Genomic DNA, 27,352 nt, shown 5'->3' with positions numbered 1-27,352 from the left:
TACACCTCCATCTGCTTGTCTGTAGATTTATCCCGTAACAGTTTTGACCAGTTTACTGTCATGAGTCTTTGACTCATTCCACTAAGATCAACTGCATCAAGATCTAGAATCTTAGTAATATGTTAATTTCTCCTCTTCAAACCCAACATTGAACTTGATCATATTATGATCATTGTTAGTTAATAATCTAATAGTTAGGGAATATTTATCGTAGTCTGGCTCGTGACTAAATTAGTACGGCTTGCTCTTTTGTTGGTTCTTTAAAGTTTTCTGAAGTAATACTATCTTGAATGCAGACAAGAAATTCACTACCTTTCTGACTTAAGCTACTCTGCTCATGCCAATTTATTTTATTTTATTTTTTACTTTAGAGATACAGCACTGAAACAGGCCCTATATGAAAATTAAAGTCACCCATTTAAATCACTTTACTTTTGCTACAACCTGTCTAATCTCTGAATTAATACATTCTGCCATTTCATTGATGCTATCTGGAGGCCTGTAGACAACTCCCTTTAAATTGAAATCCTCTCTCATTCCTCAATTCTAACCATCGAGTCTCCACTGGCTTGTTTCCCTTACCTACAGCCTGTATTACTAATGTTGCAATAGTATCTTTAACTAATAAGGCTATCCCTCCTCCTCTTCCAGTTTCCCTGCAGTCTGTCACATCAGTACACCTCCCTCTTGTCCCAGTACTGGTTTGTCAGAGTCGTATGAAATGGAACCCCTCTTCTCACACCACTCCTTAGCTATTTGTTCACCTTCCTGATCAGTTTGTCCTTATACCAGGTAGCACGTGGTTTGGGTAGAGATCACCACCCTTGAGGTCCTGCTTTTTATTTTAGCTCCTAACTCCCGATACTCCCTTAGCAGAACCTCTTCCCTTTTCTTCCCTACATCATTGGTCGCAACATGGATCACAACAATTGAATCTTTCCCCTCCCTTTCCGGCCACATTGAGATATTTCTTATCCTGTCACCAGGCAGACAACACCTGGGTCAGAACTCTCAATTGTGGCTGCAGAGGATGTTATCTCCCTAATTATTGAATTCCCTATAACTACTAGATTTATATCCTGCTCTACTCTCCTTTCATTCATGTAAACTTTCGCATTGTAAATACCTGGAAGGTCTATAAATGTTTTATTACCTGGCCTGAAGTTTTCGGACAGATTCCTCCTCCTGTCGAGCCTGCCTCTCATCCTCAAGGGCTTCCTCGAGCTTCTTGTACATGTCTTCCAGTTCATGCACGCGTTGCAAGTATTGTTGCAGTTCAGTAGACTTCTGAGCTACTTGTTCTTCTACCTGCGCTCTGATCTGAAAAAAACAGCACACAGACAACAATCTTTACCTTGCTGAATGAACAAGAACTCCACATGGCTAGCACAGGTGCTGGGCCTAGAGTGAACATTAATGGATGTCCACAGTAGTCAAATATATTGTAACTCCAACATAACTGCATTAAAGAGTGGCAGGATGCAGGTCCACAACTAAAACTCCACAAATTACTTATGTCAGCCATGGTGTACGAAGTGCCCAGCAAAAGCCCAGTATTTCTACATAGGGAAAGAAAACTGAGTTTTAAGGGGAATTACAAGGCTGCGGCTGGAGTTTTACACCACTCCAGCGAGCCGGATGGTGGCGTAAAATGGAGTGGGAGGCTTTGGGGGGTCCTTCCCGACCCGGTCCCACCTCTGCCCCACTTTACGTAGGGCTGGGGGTGGGGGGAGGGGGGAAAGAGACCAAAAAACGGGTCCTTAAGTTGCCAATTAACGGCCACTTAAGGGCCTTCACCCATCTCCACAGGGATTTTATACCCCTGGCAAGCGGGCGTCCCGGAGCCAGGAAAGGCTGCCCAGTGAAAGCTGGCAGCCTCTCAACACCCCAGGGGTGGGCCCCGACAAACAGGCACAGGGTGCCCGATTGAGGGCCGCCCCCGCTTCTCCAACCACCCCCAGGACCCAAGATGCCCCCGCTTCCCCCCAAATGACCACCCTTGCCTCGCCGGGGCCCGACTGATTATCCCCGACGAGGCCAACCAAATTTACCTGCACTCCTGGCTCCATGTCCTCGGGTGGGCTGCAATCCCAGCAGTGGCCACCTCATTCAGTGGCGCTGCTAGGACTAAGAGCAGCCGGCCCAATGATTGGCTGGCAGCTCAATGGGGCGGGACTTCCTCCCTCAAGCGGGTGTAAGTCCCACCTCGGAACAATTAAAGCCTGGGGACCCATAAAATGTGGGATGAATCCCCAGGCTAGGCGAAAGCAGGCTCGCCATTGACTTTTACATCGGTGGCCAACTTCTGGCCACCTGACGTAAAATCCAGCCCTGTGTCATGTATAAATACAAAAACAATTAGCACTTCTATTTATTCAGGAAGATAGGGACACAGTTTCTAAACTAAATATTGGTGAATGGACCTTGAGTATTTGGTGAATACTGGTGAAAGGACCTTGCTGGCTGTGGCAGAGGCTGTTATTTTATTAGAAGTTTTACAGATAAATGATCTCAGTGTTCCTGTGCAACAAGTGGAAAAATAAAAATTAGCCAGGCTTCTCACTTCCGTTTCTTACCCTGTCACCAGGAAGCGTATGTGTAGTTCAGAAGTAGGTTCGGCTATGCTGTTACTTACTTTTAATGGATAAAGCATTCATTTAAAATGATGTACTTACCAAATTTAAAGACTTGTTAAAAACAGAGTAATTCACACAAGTACATTAATTTGTGGATTAAATATAGCGATAAATGGAATTCAATTCTACTGTCTGAACACAGCCATAAAGTGAGACCAGTTGGGCGAGATGCTGCAGCACAGCAAATACCTTAGATTCATAGCCCAACATGAGTCCGCACCTTCAGGAGACAAGTTCAGAAAATTGATTTTTGGGGCGGTGGTGGGGGTGTGGGGTGGGGTTTGGGGGTGTAAACTTGCATTTTTTTTTTCAGATCTAGAACGAGTTCAATTCACTTTTCACTGTAAACAATTGCCTGTTTAAGTACGGGTGGTAACTGCAATTGTTGAAATCCCTGAAGAACATCCACGACAATGTCAGCATTGATCCTTCCAACTTTTCACAATTCAGATCCACTATTAGCAAACAAAAGCTGCTAATAACAAAGGGACCCCTAAATGGAAGATGTAGCAAGGCAGTCTCCAATTTATGGTAGAAGCCTCACAGACTAAGCATTTCAATACTAGCCTTTTCTTCAGTTATTGCGATACATCATGGACTGGACTCATTCATTTTTGATCAGTACAGGAAACAACTTAAGTAGGAAATCCCTTTTCTTCAATTACATGTGTTCTAATTCAGAAATTAAATACTGTACCAATGTGCTTTGAGTGAAATTTTTCAAATGTCAATGTCTAGTTAAGGTTCAGTTTGTCCTTTCAGTTATGGAGTTGATCCCATCTCCAACGATAGAGATAGTATCAATTATTTTGTAAATAGCTGGATACCGGTACTAAGCAGCACAGTGGGTTAGAATACTGCTCTTTTAATTAAAAATGGAAACATAGAAAATTTATGGCATTTATTTTATTGTACTTGTGGTGCCTGGGCTTGAATCCCGCCAGGACTGATATGCACCAGCCGCAACGTGTATCAGCAATGAAAGTTCTAAGTGAAATGAGTCTACAAAAGTTTAACTAAGTGTGCAGTGAACCAAGAGACACCATTGCTGAATCATGCAGCAGATTCCTTCCTTGCATATACTCTTGTGAAACCAGCTCCATTAATCCGAAGCTACATTCGTGGATCTACAATGCTTTTGGTCACCCAGAATGCAAAAGCTTTTAAAATATGGGGCTGAACTTTGTACCTACAGCTGGGCTCCCGGCACTAGGCCGAAAAGGTGGGGGCGGGGGAATCCTGCCTTAGCCAGCTGCAGCCCCCCAGCGCGATTCTACGGCGCCAGGACTATTAACAGCCGAGCGCTGGGATCCCCCTCCCTTTAAAGACGGGATCCCAACTCGAAGAGCTGGAGCCAATCGCAGGGCCGGCATCTCAGCAGTATCAGCAGGAGCAGTGGCCACTGCCAGTACTGCAAGAGGCCTTGGACCAGATTCAAGATAAGTGAGGCAGAGTCACTGGGGCCAGATTGGCAGGCTCTGGTTGGGGGTTGGAGGGTGGGGGGTGGTTTAGGGACGTACAGGTTTTCCCCAAAATAAAAGCAAAATACTGCAGATGCTGGAAATCTGAAATAAAAAAACAGAAACTGCTGGAAATACTCAGCAGGTCTGGCAGCATCTGTGGGGACAGAAACAGAGTTAACGTTTCAGGTCTGTGACCTTTCATCAGATCCGTGGGCCACAGGTTGTCCATGGAGGAGGAGCCCCAACCCCTCCCCCAAGACCAGAGGAAGGTTGCCTCGTTTTACCAGGTGACCACCCTGCATGGCAGAGGTATCCCTGCCACTGGTCAAATCAAAATTCTGTTGCAACAGGGATGCGATGGGCCCTCTGCCCCACGCCTCCGAACCTGTATTGGGCGGGCCCATATAGTTCAGCCCAACGAATGCAATCCACTGAGGGAGAGCTACGAGCCTGCCACTGGATACACTCTGCAATGTAAAAACCACCATAAGATTTTAATTAATTCGCTGCACAGCCAATGCACCAGCTCTGAGAGGCCACCTATACAAAGATGCTTTAATGTGAGAATGACTGGCTCATGCACAAAATAAAGAAGAAAATAACACACATCAGATTCCTCATGACAATAACTCATATTTATATAGCACTTTTAATGTAATAAAACGTCCCAAGGCACTTTATAGGAGCATTGTAAAACAAAGTATGACACCAAACCACAAAGGAGATATTAAGTCAGACGACCAAAAGCTTGATTCAAAGGGTAGATTTTAAGGTGTGTCTTAAAGGAGGAATGTGATGTGGAGAGGCAGAGATGTGTAGGGAGGGTATTCCAGAGCTTGGGGCCTAGGCAACTGAAGGCGTGGCCACCAATGGTACAGTGCTTAAAATCAGGGATGTACAAGAGGCCAGAGTTAGAAGAACACAGATATTTTGGAGGATTGTGTGTATGGAGGAGATTACAGAGATAAGGAGGGGCAAGGCCATGGAGGGATCTGAAAACAAGGATGAGAAATTTAAAATCAAAATGTTGATTGACTGGGAGCCAATGTAGGTCAGCAAGCATAGGGGCGATAAGGGAATGAGACCTGATGCGAGTCAAGACATGAGCAGCAGAGTTTTGGATGATCTCAAGTTAATGGAATGTAGAATGTGGGAGAAAGTGGGACAATGTTATGGAGGTGGACATAGATAGTCTTAGTGATGGAACGAATAGGAGGTCGAGGCTCATCTCGGGGTCAAACCTGACACCAAGGCTGCAAACAGACTGGCTTAATCTCAGACTATTGCCAGGGAGAGGGGGATGGAGTTGGTAGCTAGGGAACGGAATTTGGAGTGGGGACCGAAGACAATGGCTTCAGTCTTTCCAATATTTAATTAGAGGAAATTTCTGCTCATCCAGTACTGGAGGTCAGATAAGCAATCTGATAATTTAGCAATGGAGGACAGTCAAGAGAAGTGGTAGTGAGGTAGAGCTGAGTGTCGTCAGCAGACATGTGAAAACTAACGCTGTGCTTTCGGATGATGTCGCCAAGGGGCAGCATGGAAATGAGAAATAGGATGCGCCCAAGGATAGATTGTGAAGGAGCAGGAAGAGAAGCCATTGCAGGTGATTCTATGGCTATGATTAGATAGATAAGAATGGAGCCAGGTGAGAGCAGTCCCAGCCAGCTGGATGACAGTGGAAAGGCATTGGAGGAGGATGGTGTGGTCAACCATGTCAAAGGTTGCAGACTGGTCGAGAAGGATGAGGAGGGAAAGTTTACCTTTGTCACAGTCACATAGGATGTCATTAGTGACTTTGATAAGAGCTGTTTCAGAACTGTGGCTGGGGCAGAAACCTGTTTACAGGGATTCAAACATGGAGTTCCAGTAAAGATTTGGAAGGCAACAACATGCTCAAGGACTTTGGAGATGAAAGGGAAGTTGGAGATGTGCAGTAGTTTGCAAGGGCGATGGAGTTAAGGGCTTTTTTTTTGAGGAGCGGGGTGATGATGGCATATTTAATGGACAGGGGTACAACACCTGGAGAGAGAGAACAGTTTACAAAAGTTATCAAACATTTGAGATAATTTTAAAAAGTAGTATTTTATATTATAATAGCAAATAGGCCATATATGATTATTAAAACCAAACCATAAAGTGCATTGTGCTTACATTTTTTTCTCGCTCCAGGTCCTGTCTGAATCGATCTTGCAGCTGCAACTGTGTCTGCAGACGTCTTTTCTCCTCAAGTGCAGCCTGTGTTGCAGCATCCTCCAGTTCCTTTACAAACAGAAGGCAAACAGAGTCCATCAAAACTCAATACATTACATTCACCACGTATGGTGCACTACCTTATTTGTCATGGCTCTCGGTGGCATGTCAACAGGATTTGTTATTGGGACTCAACATTGAGTTCAATAATTTCAGATCCTAAACACTGCTCCCATTTTTTCAGATAGCAGTTGATGGTAATGGTTCTACTCTTGTTATTTTCAGTTCCTCTAGACCCATCTTTTGTTTCTTTACTTGTGCCATTACTACTACTTTTTGCCTTGCACCACCAACTTTTTTTGTCATTTAATCTCTCTTGCTTTCCACCCGATCACAATCTATCCCTTTCTTCCTTTCCTCACACCTTTTTCTGCCTCTGTACTTGTCTAAAACCTGTTACATCTCAACTTTTCCCAGTTCTGATGAAATGTTATCAACCTGAAACATTAACTCTGTTTCTCTCTCCACAGATGCTGCCTGACATGCTGAGTATTTCCAGCATTTTCTGCTTTTTTCAGATTTCCAACACCCACAATATTTTGCTTTTGGGTCAGAATATTAGTTTACTAAAGGACCCAATCTTCCACCAGTTAGTTGTCTCCGCAGTGCATTTGCCAAACAGATACTTCCTGGATCTCCTACAGCCTAAGAGTTTGCTATAATACTTAACTTGCCTTGATTTAACTTTTGACTGTTTGTGGCTAGGCTGGAAGGGATAAGAAGGGAAACGAGGGAGCAAGATAAAGAGAGTTCAATACTTTTTGCAGTCCTGTAGGAAAATGCAAGGGGCCATTCTGTGCCACTAGAGCCACCATAAACAACAGAGATGGTTGACCAGGAAACTGAGGTACCCAGCTTTTCAAAAAGTGTCATGGATCAAACATCTATCTGAAGAGGCAGAAGAGACCTTGCTTTCCCATTTCTCTCATCCAAAGGACAGGTGTTGAGAGAGTCAAGAGAGCGCCAAGAACCACAGGAATGGTGCAAGGACTTAAACCAAACCACGGCAGGGCAGCAGCAGAAGGGAGAAAAAAAAAAGTCGCAAAGAGACATCATAGCACAAGGTGGGGCAGAGGGGGTCAGTTTGCAGGTAAACATTTAATTTAAACTAGATCAAGTAATTAGTTTTTTTTTTAAACTGAAAAGTAGTCTAAGTTGATGAAATATATAAACTTTATTTTTTTTTGGTCCAGACCAGGGACAAGTCTCAAGTTGATTTCTGTTAAGTTCAGATAGTTGTCTTAAATAGAAGCATGGCTGGGCACCTTGTTTCTCTCTCCATAAATGCTGCCGGACTTGCTGAGTATTTCCCGCATTTTCTGTTTTTATTTCAGATTACTCCTGATACCACGCACTATTGAGTACAGAAATAGGAGGATAGTATAGACGCTGGGGTTGTTCTCCTTAAAGAGAAGGTTGAGAGGAGATTTGATCGAGGTGTTCAAAATCATGAGGGGTCTAGACAGTAGCTAGGGAGAAACTGTTCCCATTGGTGGAAGGGTCTAGAACCAGATGACACTGATTTAAAGTGACGTAGCAAGTACATAGCAAGACCAACAAGAGAAGTGGCAGTTCTGGTCTTAGTTTTAGGGAACAAAGCTGGACAGGTGGAAGGGATATCAGTGGGAGCGCACTTGGTGGCAGTGAACATAATTAGATAACACATAATTATGGAAAAGGACAAAGATAGACCAGGAGTAAAAGTTCTCAATTGGAGAAATGCCAATTTTACCAATTGGAGAAGAGATTTGGCAAAAGTGAACTAAAAACTGCTACTTGAAGGTAAATCAGTGTCAGAGTAATGGAAGTTATTCAAAGAGGAGATAGAGAGGGTTCAGAGGAAGTATGTTCCCCATAAAGAAAATTTAGAGCCCCCTGGATTTCAAGGAGCATACAGGGTAGGATAAGGCAAAAAAGGGAAACTTATGTCAGACACCGAGGCATCAATACTGCAGAAAGCCTAGAGGAGTATAGAAAATGCAAGGACGAAATTAAAAGAGATCAGTAAAGCAAAGAAATGGAATTAAAAAATATTGGCAAGAAAAATCAAGGGAAACCCAAGATGTTTAATGAATACACAAAGAGCAAGAGGATAACTAAGCAAAGAGTAGCGCCTATTAGAGATCAAAAGGATAACCTGTGTGCAAAGGCAAAGACATGGGCATGTTCTTAAGACACGGTTCTGTATGTCATCTTCATGAAAGAGGAGGACAATACAAACATTGTAGTTAAGGAGGTGGTGTGTGAAATTCTGAATAGGTAAATATAGTGAGAGAGAAAATATTAAGGAGTTTAGCATCTTTTAAAGTAGATAAATTGCCAGTCCAAGATGAAATGCATCCCACAGTGTTCAGAGAAGCAAGGGAAGAAATAGTGGAGGTTCTGACCAACATTTTCCTATCATCCCTGGCTACAGTTGTGGTGCCATTGTACTGTTGTTAAAGAGAGAGAAAGGGATAGACCAAGCAATTACAGGGCAGTCAGCCTAACGTTGGTGGTGAGTAAGTTATTGGGATAAATGAGACAGGATTAATTAATGATCTCACAGTAAGGGATCTTCTTGGGAAGAGTGATCATAAGATGATGAATTTTACATTCAGTTTAAAGGTGAGAATCGTGGGTCTGAAATTAGTGTCTTAAACTTAAATAAAGGTAATTACAAAGGTATGAAGACAGAGTTGGCTAAAGTGGATTGGGAAAAAAGATTAAAAAGGTAAGACGGTAGATAAGCAGTGGCATATAAGGAGATATTTCATAACTTTCAACGAAGATATATTCCATTGAGAAAGAAAGACTCTGCGAGAATGATGAACCATCCGTGGCTAACTAAGGAAGTTAAGGATGGAATCAAACTGCAGGAAAAGGCATACAATGCTGCGAAGTTCGGGAACATTTTAGAAACCAGCAAAGGATGACTTAAAAAGAAAGACAGAAGTTAGAATATGACAGTAAACTAGCAAGAAATATAAATACAGACAGCAAGAGCTTGTACAAATATATGTAAAGGAAGGGATTAGCTAAAGGAAACCATGGTCACTTACAGGATGAGACTGGGGAATTAATAATGGGAAACAAGGAAATGGCAGAGACTTTGAAGAAATATTTTGCATATGTCTTCAGAGCAAAAAACACTAAAAGCATCCCAATAATAGTAGAAAATCAAGAGGCAAAAGGGAGGAAGGAACTTAAAACAATTACTATCACCAGAGAAGGAAAATCATGTTCGACAAATTTATTCGAGTTTTTTGAGGATGTAACAAGCAGGGTGGATAAAGTGGAACCAGTAAATGTAGAGTATGTGGATTTCCAAAAGGCATTCAATAAGGTGCCACATAAAAGGTTACTACTCATGGTGTTGGGGTAACATATTAGCATTGTTACGAGCAGGTGAGGAAGAGGTCTAGGTTTCCCTTTCAGCCTTCACTTGGTCTTATTGTAACAGGGTTTTATTTTTAAACACACTGTTTTTAGCTCCCCCTTGGTGAATACTTGTTCACTGCTTTCCAATGAGAAGGTAAAGAGGTGAGCACAAACAGGCTTCCTTAGGTTTAACGAAGAAAGGTGAAATTTTATTAAATTTGAACTCTAATTTGGTTGACGCCTACGGATACATAACACGGCCATGCCAGCATGCATATGTGATACACACGTGCAAAAAGAGACAGAAAAGAGAAGAAAAATAAAGTGGAAAGGTTTGAGGCAACATCTGAAGAGTAATTATGGTTCTTCAAGCTCACTGTATAGTCCTTGATTGTAGGTAGCTGTTGCTTTTCGTTGGGGCCCAGTATTCTTCTTAAACCTTGTTCGCTGTAAGAGACTTTTCTCTCTTGGGGTTCATGTGCCTTCAGTGGGTTTTTGGAGTTCCATGGGAAAGAGAAAGAGATGGGAGCAGACAGGACAGGAGAGGACGTCTGCTTCAGTCCAGGAGCATTCTGCTTTCTGCCAGTTCAAACACTGTCTCTACAATTTAAAAATTCCCTAGTTGACAAAAATATCTTTCCAGCCAGGGGCCTGGCAACCCCTGATAACAAGCCTTCTCTTCTTCCCAGCAATAATTTGAAATTTAATGTCCATGTGGCGAAATTAATGTGCCTCATTCTTGACAGGTGGTGGCCTGCATGACAGCATGGATAGACCTTGGGCTAAATAACAGGAAACAGAGAGTTGGGATAAATGAGTCATTTTCAGGTTGGCAAACTGTAACTGGTGGGGTGCCACAGGGATCAGTGCTGCAGCCTCAACTATTTATAATCTATATTAATGACTTGGATGAAGGGACCAAATGTATAGTAGCCAAATTTGCTGACGATACATAGGTAGAAAAGCAAGTTGTGTCCTCCTCACAGAGTCTGCAAAGGGATATAGACAGGTTAAGTGAGTGGTCAAAAATTTGGCAGATGAGGTTTAATGTAGGAAAAAGTGAGGTTGTCCGCTTTGGCAGGAAGAATATAAAAAACAGAATATTTACATGGAGAGAGACTACAGAATGCTGTGATACAGAGGGATCCGAGTGTCCTTGTACATAAATCACAAAAAGTTCACATGCAGGTACAAGTAATTAGGAAGGCAAATGAAATGTTGGCCTTTATTGCAAGGGGGATGGAGCATAAAGGTAGGAAAGTCTTGCTACAGCGGCACAGGGTGTTGGTGAGACCACACCAGAGTACTGCATATAGTTTTGGTCTCCCTATTTAAGTAGGGACATACTTGCATTGGAGGCAGTTCAGAGAAGGCTCACTAGGTTGAATCCTGGGATGAAGGGGTTGGCTATGAGAAAAGGTTGAGCAAGTTGGGCCTATACTCATTGGAGTTTAGAAGAATGAGAGGTGATCTTACTGAGACATATAAGATTCTGAGGGGGCTTGGCAGGGTAGATGCTGAGAGGATGTTTCCCCTCATGTGGGAATTGAGAGCTAGGGGAAACAGTTTAAAAATAAGTGGTCTCCCATTAACACGGGAATGAGGAGGAATTTCTTCCCTCAGTGGATTGTTAATCTTTGGAATTCTCTACCCCAGAGAGCAGTGGAGGCTAGGTCATTAAAAACATTCAAGGCTGTGTTAGACAGATTTTTGATCTACAAGAAAGTAAAGGGACATGGGGGGCAGGCAAGAAAGTGGAGATGGGCCACGATCAGATTAGTATGATCTTATTGAATGGCAGAGCCGGCTTGAGGGGCCAAATGACCTACTCCTGCTCCTATTTCTTACGTTCTTACGTTTGGTTAGGTGGGTACAGAAGTGCAAATGGAATTCAATCCAAAGAAGTGCAAGGTACTGCACTTGGGGAGGGCAAATAAGGCAAGGGAATACACAATAAATGGTAGGATACTGAGCAGTTTAAAGGAACAGAGGGGCCTTGGAGTGCATGTCTACAGATCCCTGAAGGCAGCAGGACAGTTAGATAAGGTGGTCAAAAAGGCATAAAGGATACTTCCCTTCATTAACTAAGACATAGAATGCTACAGCAGGGAGGTTATTCTAGAACTATGTAAAACATGAGTGAGGCCACAGCTAGAGTACTGGGTACTAAAGGATGTGTGCGCACTAGAGAGCAGGTTTATAAGGATGGCAGGACTGGAAAATTTTTAACTATGAGGAAAGATTGGATGGGTGGGGCTGTTTTCTTTGGAAGAGAAGAGGCTGAGCAGAGATTTAATTGAGGTGTATAAAATTATGAGCGGCCTGGATAGAGTGGATAGGAAGGATCTACTTCCCTCAGCAGCGAGATCAATAACCAGAGGGCATAGATTAAAAGAAATTGGTAGAAGGATTAGAGGGGAGTTGAGAATTTTTTAACGACAGAATGTTGGGGGTCTGGAAATCACTGCCTGAAAGGGTCGTAGAGGCAGAAACTCACCACATTTAAAAAGTACTTGGATATGCACTTGAAGTGCCATAAACTACAAGGCTACGGATCAAAATCTGGAAAGTGGGATTAGGCTTTTTGGCTGGCACGGACATGATGGGCTGAATGGCTTCCTTCTGTGCCATAAATTTCTAGGATTCTACAAGAACAATGTCCTCACTACTGCAATGAAGCAACAACCTACAATATGTACTTAGGCCCGGATGTGAGACTTTAGCATGGTTTCTTTTGAAGAATCGTATTATTGTGGTCACATTGGTGTTTCATCCAATCCTGTCTCTACCATATGCATTTTCACCAAACGTTCTATGTGGGAAATCCATAGGGAAATAATCTATATCCCATCACTCCATGACGCAGATTAGTAGGCATCAACAGGTCACTTGAGATTCTTCTTCTTTGACCTCCTTATCTCGCGTGACAATGGGTAAGCGCCTGGAGGTGGTCAGTGGTGTGTGGAGTAGCGCCTGGAGTGGCTATAAAGGCCAATTCTAGAGTGACAGGCTCTTCCACAAGTGCTGCAGAAAAATTTGTTTGTCGGGGCTGTTACACAGTTGGCTCTCCCCTTGCGCCTCTGTCTTTTTTCCTGCCAACTACTAAGTCTCTTCGACTTGCCACATTTTAGCCCTGCCTTTATGGCTGCCCGCCAGCTCTGGCGAACGCTGGCAACTGACTCCCACAACTTGTGATCAATGTCACAGGACTTCATGTCGCGTTTGCAGACGTCTTTAAAGCGGAGACATGGACGGCCGGTGGGTCTGATACCAGTGGCGAGCTCGCTGTACAATGTGTCTTTGGGGATCCTGCCATCTTCGCTGCGGCTCACATGGCCAAGCCATCTCAAGCGCTGCTGACTCAGTAGTGTGTACAAGCTGGGGATGTTGGCTGCCTCAAGGACTTCTGTGTTGGAGATACGGTCCTGCCACCTGATGCCAAGTATTCTCCGGAGGCAGTGAAGATGGAATGAATTGAGACGTCGCTCTTGGCTGACATACGTTGTCCAGGCTTCGCTGCCATAGAGCAAGGTACTGAGGACACAGGCTTGATACACTCGGACTTTTGTGTTCCGTGTCAGTGCGCCATCTTCCCACACTCTCTTGGCCAGTCTGGACATAGCAGTGGAAGCCTTTCCCATGCGCTTGTTGATTTCTGCATCTAGAGACAGGTTACTGGTGATAGTCGAGCCTAGGTAGGTGAACTCTTGAACCACTTCCAGAGCGTGGTCGCCAATATTGATGGATGGAGCATTTCTGACGTCCTGCCCCATGATGTTCGTTTTCTTGAGGCTGATGGTTAGGCCAAATTCATTGCAGGCAGCCGCAAACCTGTCGATGAGACTCTGCAGGCACTCTTCAGTGTGAGATGTTAAAGCAGCATCGCCAGCAAAGAGGAGTTCCCTGATGAGGACTTTCCGTACTTTGGACTTCACTCTGAGATGGGCAAGGTTGAACAACCTGCCCCGATCTTGTGTGGAGGAAAATTCCTTCTTCAGAGGACTTGAACGCATGTGAGAGCAGCAGGGAGAAGAAAATCCCAAAAAGTGTGGGTGCAAGAACACAGCCCTGTTTCACGCCACTCAGGATAGGAAAGGGGTCTGATGAGGAGCCACCATGTTGAATTGTGCCTTTCATATCGTCATGGAATGAGGTGATGATACTTAGTAGCTTTGGTGGACATCCAATCTTTTCTAGTAGTCTGAAGAGACCACGTCTGCTGACGAGGTCAAAGGCTTTGGTGAGATCAATGAAAGCAATGTAGAGGGGCATCTGTGTGTCTGTCGAGGGGCATCTGAGCGGCATTTCTCCTGTATCTGACGAAGGGAGAACAGCATGTCAACAGTCGATCTCTCTGCACGAAAGCCACACTGTGCCTCAGGGTAGACGCGCTCGGCCAGCTTCTGGAGTCTGTTTAGAGCGACTCGAGCAAAGACTTTCCCCACTATGCTAAGCAGGGAGATTCCACGGTAGTTGTTGCAGTCAACACGGTCACCTTTGTTTTTATAGAGGGTGATGATATTGGCATCACGCATGTCCTGAGGTACTGCTCCCTCGTCCCAGCACAGGCATAGCAGTTCATGTAGTGCTGAGAATATAGCAGGCTTGGCACTCTTGATTATTTCAGGGGTAATGCTGTCCTTCCCAGGGGCTTTTCCGCTGGCTAGAGAATCAATGGCATCACTGAGTTCCGATTTTGTTGGCTGTATGTCCAGCTCATCCATGACTGGTAGAGGCTGGGCTGCATTGAGGGCAGTCTCAGTGACAACATTCTCCCTGGAGTACAGTTCTAGGTAGTGCTCAACCCAGCGGTCCATTTGTTTGCGTTGGTCAGTGATTATGTCCCCTGATTTAGATTTGAGGGGGGCGATCGTCTTGATGGTTGGCCCAAGAGCTCTCTTAATGCCATCATACATTCCTCTGATGTTTGAGATTAACATTAGCATAAAGTATCTTCCTCCACTGATGAATATCACAGATGTGCAAAGCCACAGATACTACTGTAGAGCACGATAAGCTCATCGTTGATCTTTAAATAGTGCGATCAGACTGGTGCTCTTATAGAAACACAATAATGAGTAACTAACTGCATTTCCCTTTTTTTGGAGGCGAAGTATGCAAAGTCCAACAGAAACCCTTTCCTACCTCATCCATGACACTGAACCTACTACAGGGGGAGGGTGGGGGTGGGGGTGGAGTTGGAAAATCCAGTATGCCGCTTGATTTAGGCTATGAGCCAATAAACTGCAGGCTTCTTGAAACAACCTAATAAAGTTACAACTCTCAGCAGTTTCGGTTTAAATTTATGGGGACTAAAGGTTGAAAAGAATGCAAAAGAGATTAAATTTGGAAGTAATGATTGCATGGGGAATGATCATCTATATGGGGACTAAATTCAGATTATATATCAATTTAGGTTTGCCTCCCAGCGAATAGTTAGTCTATCTCATTAATGTAGGACAATGTTAAATTACAAAGATATAGACTCAGTAAAAAAAAATGAAGATCTCAGCCAAGTTTATTTTCATTGACAATTGATTAAGGTATGAAACATACCTTTCACAACGGTCTGGTGAGTAAACATGCCAATATTTAAAGGCTTTCAATGATGTCCTTCTCAAGCGATGATCCTCCTGATAATTATTTTCCATGCTTGCATATAAAAGAATGGTCAATTAGGACAAGGTATCAGAAGGTTGTGGGCACCCAATGGGCCAGTATGCCAGCAGGTCGGTGACTTTGAGAGAAAGGAAGACAAGTTGAGAAGATGTACGCCTGCGTTTTGGCATGTGCTTGAAGGAAAATATAAATGACTCAGTGTATCTTTAGCACCTTATATCAAAAAGACTCAATGCCACGCTCAGCCAGTCATGTGTTTTCTGGGCCCAGTTGCTTCCAAATTGATTTTCAAGCTTTTGCAAACTGATAACTAATTCTGCAAATCAATGGAGCAAAGATACACAAGGCTCCTTCCAGTCACTGACATCAGAACAGCCCAGCAGCAAGGAGACTGAATAGGGCAATGGATCTTTTTTTTTTCCCAAATGTGAAGATGTATTTTAAATCTACTACTTTTGTATAGTTTGCATTGTTGGAGTACTTCCTTCCATGCTAACAAATTGATACAGAAAATCAAGGAAATAATTTTACACAGCCACTGAAAACCATGATCACCTACAGAAGTAAAACTGTTACGTTTGTGAATCACATTGCACCAGGCTGTATGTTTAACTTTCACCTTTTCACAAAATTACTGCTAAAACAGCACCAATTCTTTGAAAATCTTTTCAATAACCTCTCTATATCACCTACTCCTGTCTTGAAGGTGTTTTCACATGATGAATATAGTTCAGCCTTCAGTGACAGTCGCTTAGCCCCATTGCAAGGGGTGCAATTCAACATGAGCAACATGATCAAGCTGCTTTCTGATTGTACTGGATGTCTGTTCATGTGCACTTCCTACTGAGGTCAATGGATAGCAAATCACAAACAAAAAACCTTCTGATCTGTTCCACCTGACTGAAGGAATCTGAAACGAACTGCAGCATTCCATTACCATTCTGGCAGAAACTAACTCAGCATAGACTTCGGATCAAATTGGGACCTTCCTGGTCTTTATGGCTCAGTAACGTATCACAGATTGCATTTATCCACAGAGTCATTTGGTGAGGTCTCACATGAACAACTTATGGTCTCCACTCCTACCCTTATTAATGCATTTAACTTGAACAATTCCAGATAAGCATCTTAAAACTTATGAACAATCACCTGAGAAGAAAGGAAATTAAGAAATCAACCATTTCAACAAAGACAGTGAAGCAGAACTTAGGCAATCCTGATCTATGTGCTTCAGCTACTCAATGGATAAGTGTGCTCAGCCATTCATGCCATGTGTTCTTTGTGTTATCTTAAGCAACACAATGAGGTATGTGGATTCCAGTGCCTTGAAGATCTCCAACAGGTTTATTAACAGCTAAATCAGTACATACAATACAGAGCAAACTATGTACAGAACCTTTGCCTAGGATGTTACAGTTGCAGAGTGACTATGGCTTCTAGTCACATGACTACATCCTGATACTTAGCTCATTATCATACTAAGTTCTTAAAAGGACATCACTCTTGAAGCAATCATACAACATCCCCTTTCTTTCCAAAGGAAAATCTCATACACTATAAGTAAAAACACATGAAATCGGATATCAAAATTAGTTCTACATGGATACAGATTATAAAATTTACAAGCACGAGGATAGCGATTGCGAAATTTACGAGTGCAGAAGCTTAAGAGTCCATATATCGTTTCAGTGGCTTGACAACTCTTCCAGATCTTGTTATGGTATAACCTTCTGGGGATGTAGATTTCATCCTTGGCTGTTTTTGCTTTGCAGACATGTTGTCAATGAGTTGGTTGTTGTCCTGTTTTTCCATCACACCCTCATCAGAGTGTATTCTTTTGAGTCCACTGTGCGCAATTGGAGTATTACACACTCATCTTAATTGGCCTTGGTTCCTCAACACTGCTCCGCAAGATGTTGTAACCTCATAGGACCTAGGCTCACTGCAATACTTAAATACCTCTGCAGGTAGCCATGTTCTCATTGTGGGGTGTACGACCTTGACCTTTTGTCCTACGCGTAGCTGAGGTAGATCGGCCCCTGCATGTCGGTCATGCACCATCTTCATTCTCCCTTGTTTTTTGAGCAGTGCCTCCTGCATCTTGGAGAATTTGGACAGATGATGGCTTAGCAGAATTGTTCGCACTTGTCTGCCAAACATGATCTCTGCTGGTGATGGTAAGACCATATCCATAGATGTAGCTTTGAGATGGAGCATGGCAACATGAAAATCTTTTTTTATTGTCCTACACTTCAGGATAAGAGATTTAACTTTGCAAACCATTCGCTTGGTAAGACCATTAGATCTAGGGTAATGTGGTGAGGACACCACATGGTTTACACCCCATTTGGCACACATATCCCTGAAAGGTCTGCCCGTATACTGCGACCTATTATCCTAAATAATTTCTTCAGGAGCACCGAATAGACTGAAAATGGCACTCAATGTGTCTGCGACAACCGCGCTTGAAGTGTCTCTGACAGTTGGAAATTTGGAGAAATAATCGGTCACTAAGATAAATTCATCTCCATTCACGGAAAATAGATCAGTGGCGATTTTGGACCAAGGGACTGACGGAATCTCGTGAGGGTGTAGAGATTCTTTACATTGTTATGGCTGGTGGCTCTGGCATGCCTTGCACATCCTCACTAACCTTTCGATGTCACTGTTTATCCCTGGCCAATAAACAGTGTCTCGTGCCAGTCGTCTCATTCGCTCTATGCCCATATAACCTTGGTGAAGTTGTGACGAGATGTCCTCTCGCAGAGCTTTGGGCACAATCGCTTGTTTTCCCTTGAAGGTGATGCCTCTAGAGATACCGAGTTCATCTTGATTAGGGCAAATGCATCTGAGGGTTTCTGGCGCCTCTTTTATCATATCAGGCCAACCTTCTATGATGACTCTCCACAGTGCCTTCAGTTATGGGTCACTGGCTGTTTCTGATTGTAGTTGGTCACATTTGTGCTGACCAAAATGTGATAAATCGATCTTGAGCACATCCTCCACCTCAATGTCCATGCTGTTTACTTGTAGATCCAATGGAACGTCTTCACTCATGCTTGAGTTTGGCAATCTGCTCAGCGTATCCGAGGTGACCATTTTGGTACCGGTTTGCAGCAGACATTGAAGTTGTACCCCTGTACTTTCACTAAGAGTTGCTGTAGTCGAGGTGGTGTGTTTGTCAATGGTCTGAGCCAAATCATCTCCAGTGGTTTGTGGTCAGTTTCCAGTGAACTGCTTGCTGAGCAGGTAGATGTGGAACCTTGTGATCCCCAACACCAGAGCAAGCGTTTCACACTCAATGTTTGAGTAATTGGATTGTGCTGACGATAAACACTTGGATCCAAATGCAATTGGTTTGCCATCCTGCAGGATGCACGCTCCTAGCCCTTTTTGTGAGGCGTCGACTTCTAGGATTGTCCTCTTCCTTGGATCATAGTACTGCAGGGTACAGGTTTCTGCTGACAATGCTTGTTTGAGAGACTCAAACATATGCTGGTGTCCTCCTGCCATACATATGGTATGTCTTTCTTTAAGAGCGCTCTCAATGATGATGCCTTGTATCAGGAAAATTTGTAATGTATAGTCCCAAAAAGTTGAAAAATCCAAGATATCTCTAGAGGTCTTCCTTGTCACGTGGGGTAGGCCTATCTTCGACTTTGTCTGGGTCAGGACGGATTCCACATGCTGAATAGATGAAGTCAAAGAAATTGATCTGACTTACATTCACCTGGCATTTCTTGCTGTTAAAAACTAGCCCTTCACAATGAGCGACTGCCATCAGTGAGTGAAGATTTCGATCATGCTCTTCTTTGGTTTCACCACAATGTCATCAGCAATGCATATGCATCCAGGCAGGTTTTCTGTAATTCTGTCCATATGCTGCTGAAACAGATTTTGACTGACAGATAAGCCAAAGGGAAGTTTCTGAAAGCAATATCTTCCAAATGGTGTTCTGAAGGTGGTGACTTCCTGAGGTTCCTTAGCTAGGTATACTGATCAATATCCACGTTTAGCACCCAACTTGAAGAATTTAGCTCCTGTGAACTTGGGATTCAATTCCTCTAGTGCTTCTTGTGGGGGCATCTCTTTAGGGAGACGTCTCGGATCTAGACATACCCTGATTGTTCCATCCTTCTTCAGTACACACGTAATTGAGCTGCACCAGTCTGTGTGATGATGCACACGACGGATTATGCCATTGCGTTCCATGTCATCCAACTCGCGCTTAAGCTTTTCTTGTATGTGCATACTGCACTTCCTGGGAGGGTCGATTAACAGAATCATATCCTCTGAGGTGCAGTATGGCGTTGCCTTTGAAATCTCCTATGCTGTTGAATCTGTCTGGGTACATTTATTGTAGGTTGTGAACTGACTCAATGTGGGCACCCTTGGTCTCTTCTGCTGTAATGGGTGCCTTGGTGACCTCGTGGATAGTCACAATGTTGAAGTCCTTACACCCTGCTACTGCTGGTCTGCTTGTGTCTACCAGGTAAATTATATTTGTGGTTTCCATGCCGACTTGCCATAGCTGCACTGCATTGTTAGTGTGCCACTGCAAGGGATGGGTGACCCATTGTATGCAGTAAACTTAGCAGTTGTCGGTTGCATCATTAATTTCCAATGACCCCAGTGCATATCCTTCATGATTCTGATTGGTAGGATGTTTGTACTAGCTCAAATGTCAATCTTAGTCCCGAGTGTGTGCTTGCCAACTTTCTTTAGGCACATGATATTGATAATAGCAAAAGACAATGTGAAACACCTGATCATCATCTGGCTGAGAATCGCTCCACTGAGCCATGTCTGGGGTCTATCTTGCTGTGGACTTAGTGTATCGGCTTGTGTTTACGCAGGTTCTGTGGCGCTCTCCTTGCTGCTGTTGTCCTGTTGCTGTCTTCTGTTTATGTATGTTCTATTGTGACTTCTGGCTGCATCTTTGGAGCCAGATTTCTTGCACAGCCCAGTGTCCTTTTGCACCGCATGCCTTGCGCAAGCCTTGAAATGCAGGACAACTTGGTGGCGAGTGGGACAAAGCACAATTACTACACAGCTTGCTTGTTTTTTGTGATCTGGTTATTGTGCTGATACTGTTGGCTGCACACAAGTGCTTGCAGATGCTGTAGTCCAGCTACAATGGCTTCATATTTCCTGCCATCCAACAGTGCACAAAGCTGTGACCTTTCCTTTCCCCCCCAAAGAGGTCTTTTTGAAATGCTTCAATAGGTGTTGAGACAATCACCAGCTCCATTATTCACTCCAACAGTTTCTGAAAAATTGCATTCGTTGCCCTGACTATGGCATCTACTGATGAACTGCTCTATTGATTCCTGTGGCTGTTGCCTGTAGGACATCAATTCCAGGCGATGAATTCTAAAATTCACTCTTACCCAAAGCTGATCTTCTCGCACTTTACATATCTTTGCGGGATCTTTCTGGTCCTCTTCAGATAAGCCAGAGGTATTGATTCTGTATAACCCCTCATTTCCAACTATCAGTATTTTCACAGCCTGCTTCTCAAGTTCTACAAGTGCTTGGTCTGTGAAACATAACTGCATTCTTTGTTTAAAAGTTTGAACTTGAATAGGATGTCAATGACCTTCCAGTTCATGCTGGGATATTTGATATCCAACTTTCTGCTGTTCTATATTTAACTTTGTTCAGCTATGTGTGTGCCTTCAGCACTGTATTTATTATGACTTGTATTTGTGGTTTGAAACTGGTTTTAAAACTTCTTGTACTAACTCTGCTTCCCATTTAAAAAATGTTCTTGAGGCTGGCTGCTTTGATAGATTGTAACAGCTGCTTGACAGTGTTCTCTTGTTTATTTTGCTTTCAGCACTTCGGCTTATATGTTTACACAGCTGTTTGATAGGCAGTTTAAGGGTTTTCCCTATGATTTTTTTTGCTAGAGTTTATTTATGGTTGACTGGTTTAATGACTTTTTTTAGTTTTAGCTGCGTGAATGGAGACTCTGCAGCGTTGGGGGGTTTTTTGGACGCCTCCTGTAATGGCATCGACCTCATTCAGCCTGAAAGGGAAATCGGGTTTTCCTGTTTTTTCTCTCACTTCCACGGAGCCTTTAAAAAAATCAATTTTTTAAGCACTTCAAAGCCTTTTTTTTTTAAACCGGGATTCCTCGACGGTCGGCACAATGAGTCACCCGATCACAGGAATTTATTTGCAGCCTGTCATTCAGAGATCTGTCTCCCACAGCTGGAGGCAAGATTTTTCTTCTTTCCACTGCTTGGGCGAGTATTACTTTCACTCTTCAGGTACTTGTTTTGAAGTTTCTTCACTGGTTCGCTGTTTTGCCCAAGGTCTTCAAAGGTTGTAGCTGGTCTTTTCACCACAGCTGCCACTATATCATGTTCTTTGTGTTATCTTAAGCAACACAATGAGGTACGTGGATTCCAGTACCTTAAAGATCTCTAACAGGTTTATTGACATCTAAACCAGTATATAAAAAAACAGAGCAAACTACGCACAGAACCTTTGTCTAGGGTGTTACAGTTGCAGAGTGACTATGGCTTCTAGGCACATGGCTATGTCCCGGTACTTAGCTCATTAGCATACTAAGTTCTTAAAGGGACATCACTCGAAGCGATCATACAACAATTTAAGGAACCAAAAGTTTTACACTTGCTGAAAAAAGTAGGCAGGTTATCCTTTATCATCAGCATATAGAGAATAGAAATTTAAGATAAATCAAAAACACTCTGAAATAAGATGAATGTGTCGCTGCATTTAAGGTTAACCAAGCAGTATTTCATTTCCTCAGCAAATTTTAGTATTTTACACAATATACAAGTGGAAATATAAATATGGATCAGCAAAATGCCATGCTAGAGAGTGATAAAACTGTTTGCCAATATTCCTTCCAGTTTTTTTTTTATGTTGACTTTTCCCCTGAAGCCCATACCTTCCTAATCATCCTTCAGTAGTAGTAATTCCCATTAACTGGGTGTACACAAGCTACAAACTAAAATCAAAACCAATTACATCAAATCAGTTTATAAAAGACTATTGAGCTCTCCTGCAGTTACACTGTGATTGGTAAAGTCTTCGTAATATAGAACTGATGAGTTTGCAGTGGAGAGGGGACTACACATTACTTGTCTCAGGATATTTTCACTAAGAGTTATGAATTGCATGCTTTGCCACTGCTGTAACTGAACAAAAAATGGAGGGAAAGTTAGAGGAATTAAATCAAAGCAGGGGAATGCAGAAGGACCAAACAGCCAGCATGAAGAAATGCAGAAAGTGCAAGAGAAGCAGATTAGATCAGTAGTACAAAGAGGTACCACAGTGTAGTTAAAACCGTAATACTGTAGCCCACGATTACAAAATAATTCCTTTACGTATGAGTGCAAACAAAGTATGGAAACAATTTCTTTGTTTGCATTTGTGTTTCTACAGAAAAAATACAAAGAAAGGAGCAATTCAAAAGAGCGTGATTAGGACATGGTAGTACTGGCTTACGTCCAAAATTCATGAACCTTGTCCTGAAACTGAAGGTCTGGAAAGGCCTTAGAGAATATTTGAAAGTACTAGAACATAAAGCAGAAAATTGCTATTTCTTGTAAAGTGGCTGATAACACCAGATAATCAGAGACCTTATTAAGAGCACCCAGAAATAGACCTATACTTGGCCACTGTAATTGTCTTTGTTCCTTAGAGAGATGGAATTTCAAAAGTCTAATATGACCTTTTATGGGAATGGATGACCACCAGGCAGAACAAGAGGACTAGGCAGGCAGTTCAGGAATCTCCTGTGGCTACTCCCCTGCAAAATAGATATACTGCTTTGGATACTGTTGGGGGGAATGACCTCTCAGGGGAAATCAGCAACAGCCCAATTCGTTGCACCACGGTTGGCTCTGCTGCACAGGGGAGGAGTAAAACGTGTGGGAATGCAATAGTTATAGGGGATTCAACTGTATGGGGAATAGATAGGTGTTTCTGTGGCCGCAAAAGAGACTCCAGGATGGTATGTTGCCTCCCTGGTGTTAGGGTCAAGGATGTCTCAGAGCGGTTACAGGACATTCTGAAGGGGGAGAGTGAACAGCCAGTGGTCGTGGTACACATTGGTACAAACGACGTAGGTGAAAAAAAAGATGAGGTTCTAAAGGCAGAATACAGGGAGCTAGGAAGTAAGTTGAAAAGTAGGACCTCAAAGGTAGTGATCTCAGGATTACTACCAGTGCCACATGCTAGTCAGAGTAGAAAGAGCAGGATATATCGGATGAATACGTGGCTGAAGAGATGGTGTGAGGGGGTGGGTTTTAGATTCCTGGGACATTGGAACCGGTTCTGGGGAGGTGGGACCAGTACAAACTGGACGGGTTACAGCTGGGCAGGACCGGGACTGATGTCCTAAGGGGGAGTATTTGCTAGAGTGGTTGGGGAGAGCTTAAACTAAAATGGCAGGGGGATGGGAACCTTTGCAAGACGTCAGAGGAGGGGGGGGGGATCAAATACAAATACAAAAAAGACAGTAAGAGGAATAAGAAAAGTGACAGGCAGAGAAATCAAGTGCCAGAATCAAACAGGGACACAGTGAAAAATAGTGGGAAGGGAACAAGTAATGCTAAAAAGACAAGCCTTAAGGCTTTGTGCCTTAACGCGCGGAGCATTCGCAATAAAGTGGACGAATTAATCGCGCAAATAGATGTAAACGGGTATGATATACTCGGGATTATGGAGACATGGTTGCAGGGTGACCAGGGATGGGAAATGAACATCCAGGGGTATTCAGTATTTAGGCAGGACAGGCAAAAAGCAAAACGCGGTGGAGTTGCATTGCTGGTTAAAGAGGAAATTAACGCAATAGTGAGGAAAGATATTAGCTCTGATGATGTGGAATCTGTATGGGAAGAGCTGAGAAACACTAAAGGGGCAAAAAACATTAGTGGGGGTTGTATAATAGACCTCCAAACTGTAGTGGTGATGTTGGGAATGGCATTAAACAAGAAATTTGAGACGCATGCGATAAAGAAACATCTGTAATTATGCGTGACTTTAATCTGCATATAGATTGGGCAAATCAAATTAGTCACAATACCGTAGAGGAGGAATTTATGGAGTGTATACGGGATGGTTTTCTAGACCAATATGTTGAGGAACCAACTGGAGAGCAGGCCATCCCAGACTGGGTATTGTGTAATGAGAGAGGAATAATTGACAATCTAGTGGTGCGAGACCCCTTGGGGATGAGCAACCATATGATAGAATTCTTCATCAAGATGGAGAGTGACGCAGTTGATTCTGAGTCTAGGGTCCTGAAACTTAGTAAAGGAAACTACGAAGGTATGAGGTGCGAGTTGTCTATGACGGATTGGGAAACCAAGACTTAAAGGGATGACTGTGGATAGGCAATGGCAAACATTTAAAGTGCGCATGGATGAACTGCAACAATTGTTTATCCCTGTCTGGTGCAAAAGTAAAATGGGAAAGGTAGCCAAACCATGGCTTACAAGGGAAATTAGAGATAGCATTAGATCCAAGGAAGAAGCATATAAATTCGCCAGAAAAAAACAACAGACTGGAGGATTGGGAGCAGTTTAGAATTCAGCAAAGGAGGACCAAGGGATTAAGAAGGGGGAAATAGAGTACGAGAGCAAGCTTGCAGGGAACATAAAAACACTGTAAAAGTTTCCATACGTATCTAAAGAGAAAAAGATTGGTGAAGACAAATGTAGATCCCTTACAGTCAGAAACAGGGGAATTTATTATGGGGAATAAAGAAATGGCTGACCAACTAGATGCATACTTTGGTTCTGTCTTCACAAAGGAGTACATAAATAATATACCAGAAATGTTGGGGAACAAAGGGCTTAGTGAGAGAAAGGAACTGAAGGAAATCAGTATTAGTAGAGAAATGGTGTTGGGGAAATTGATGGGATTGAAGGCTGATAAATCCCCAGGGCCTAATGGTATGCATCCCAGAGTACTTAAGGAAGTGGCAGTAGAAATAGTGGATGCATTGGTGGTCATCTTCCAAAATTCTATAGACTCTGGAACAGTTCCCACAGATTGGAGGGTAGCTAATGTAACCCCACTATTTAAAAAGGGATGTAGAGAGAAAGACCAGTCAGCCTGACGTCAGTAGTGGGGAAAGTTCTGGAGTCCATTATCAAATTCTTTATAGCAGAGCACTTGGAAAACAGCAGTAGAATCAGGCAGAGTCAGCATGGATTTACAAAATCATGCTTGACAAATCTACTAGAATTCTTTGAGGATGTAACTAGTAAAGTTGATGAGGGGGAGCCAGTGGATGTGGTTTATTTGGACTTTCAGAAGGCTTTCGACAAAGGCCCACATAAGAGATTAGCGTGTAAAATTAAAGTGCATGGGATTGCGATGGATAGAAAATTGGTCAGCAGACAGGAAACAAAGAGTAGGGATAAATGGGTCTTTTTCCAAATGGCAGGCAGTGACTAGTGGGGTACCGCAGAGATTGGTGCAAGGACCCCAGCTATTCACAATATACATGAATGATTTAGATGGGGGAACTAAACGTAATATGTTCAAATTTGCAGATGACACAAAACTGGGTGGGAGGGTGAGTTGTGAGGAGGATGCAGAGAGGCTTCAGAATGATTTGGACAAGTTGAGTGAGTGGGCTAATGCTTGGCAGATGCAGTATAATGTGGATAAATGTGAGGTTGTCCACTTTGGTAGCAAAAACAGGAAGGCAGATTATCTGAACGGCTATAAGCTGAGAGAGGGGAATATGCAGCGAGACCTGGGTGTTCTCGTACACCAGTCGCTGAAGGTAAGCGTGCAGGTCCAACAGGCGGTAAAAAAAGGCAAATGGTGTATTGGCCTTCATAGCGAGAGGATTCGAGTACAGGAGCAGGGATGTCTTGCTGCAATTATACCGGACCTTGGTGAGGCTACACCTGGAATATGGTGTGCAGTTTTGGTCTCCTTATCGGAGGAAGGATGTTCTTGCTATAGAGGGAGTGCAGCGAAGGTTTACCAGACTGATTCCTGGGATGGCGGGTCTGACATATGAGGAGAGATTGAGTCGGTTAGGATTATATTCGCTGGAGTTCAGAAGAGTGAGGGGGGATCTCACAGAAACCTATAAAATTCTAACAGGACTTGACAGGGTAGATGCAGGAAGGATGTTCCCGATGGTGGGGGAGTCCAGAACCAGGAGTCATAGTCTAAGGATACGGGGTAAACCTTTCAGGACTGAGATGAGGAGAAATTTCTTCACCCAGAGAGTGGTGAGCCTGTGGAATTCACTACCACAGAAAGCAGTTGAGGCCAAAACATTGTATGTTTTCAAGAAGGAGTTAGATATAGCTCTTGGGGCAAAAGGGATCAAAGGATATGTGGCGAAAGTGGGAACAGGTTACTGAGTTGGATGATCAGCCATGATCATAATGAGTGGCAGAGCAGGCTCGAAGGGCCGAATGGCCTACTCCTCCTCCTATTTTCTATGTTTCTATTTAATCTCCCCATACAATTTATTTTTTATTTATTTATTTATTTAGAGATACAGCACTGAAACAGGCCCTTCGGCCCACCGAGACTGTGCCGACCATCAACCACCCATTTATACTAATCCTACACTAACTCCATATTCCTACCACATCCCCACCTGTCCCTCTATTCCCCCATCACCTACCTATACTGGGGGCAATTTATAATGGCCAATTTACCTATCAACCTGCAAGTCTTTTGGTGGTGGGAGGAAACCGGAGTACCCGGCGAAAACCCACGCAGACACAGGGAGAACTTGCAAACTCCACACAGGCAGTACCCAGAATTGAACCCGGGTCGCTGGAGCTGTGAGGCTGCAGTGCTAACCACTGCGCCACTGTGTCGCCCACAGAAATAACCTGCAGACAGCGACTGCGTAGAATTGTGACAGTGGGCCACTTGGGTACAGAACTAGAGGGCATTCAATTCCTGTGGACCACGTAGGTTGCGGGGGGTGGGCAGGTGGGAATGAAATTTAAAACATATATGTCGAGTCTGAACTGCAAGTTTTATGGTGCTTTAGAA

At 43.3% G+C, this 27,352-nt stretch overlaps 1 protein-coding gene across 1 annotated transcript in view; it reads right to left on the bottom strand.

Annotated features, from left to right (window-relative positions):
• The window catches only part of swap70b (switching B cell complex subunit SWAP70b), a 155,072-nt gene that overhangs the window by 13,813 nt on the left and 113,907 nt on the right, over window positions 1-27,352 (bottom strand). Inside the window, exons 8-9 of the mRNA XM_068046386.1 lie at window positions 6,254-6,361; window positions 1,154-1,320 (exon numbers count right to left, since the gene is read on the bottom strand). Of these exons, the coding sequence (XP_067902487.1) occupies window positions 1,154-1,320; window positions 6,254-6,361 (275 nt within the window). The remainder of the gene's footprint in view (window positions 1-1,153; window positions 1,321-6,253; window positions 6,362-27,352) is intronic.

The sequence above is a fragment of the Heterodontus francisci genome, chromosome 14 (assembly GCF_036365525.1).
Source record: "Heterodontus francisci isolate sHetFra1 chromosome 14, sHetFra1.hap1, whole genome shotgun sequence".
Lineage (NCBI taxonomy): Eukaryota > Metazoa > Chordata > Chondrichthyes > Heterodontiformes > Heterodontidae > Heterodontus > Heterodontus francisci.
The sequence above is the reverse complement of the archived record's forward strand: the minus strand, read 5'-3'. Positions and strand labels throughout refer to the sequence as shown.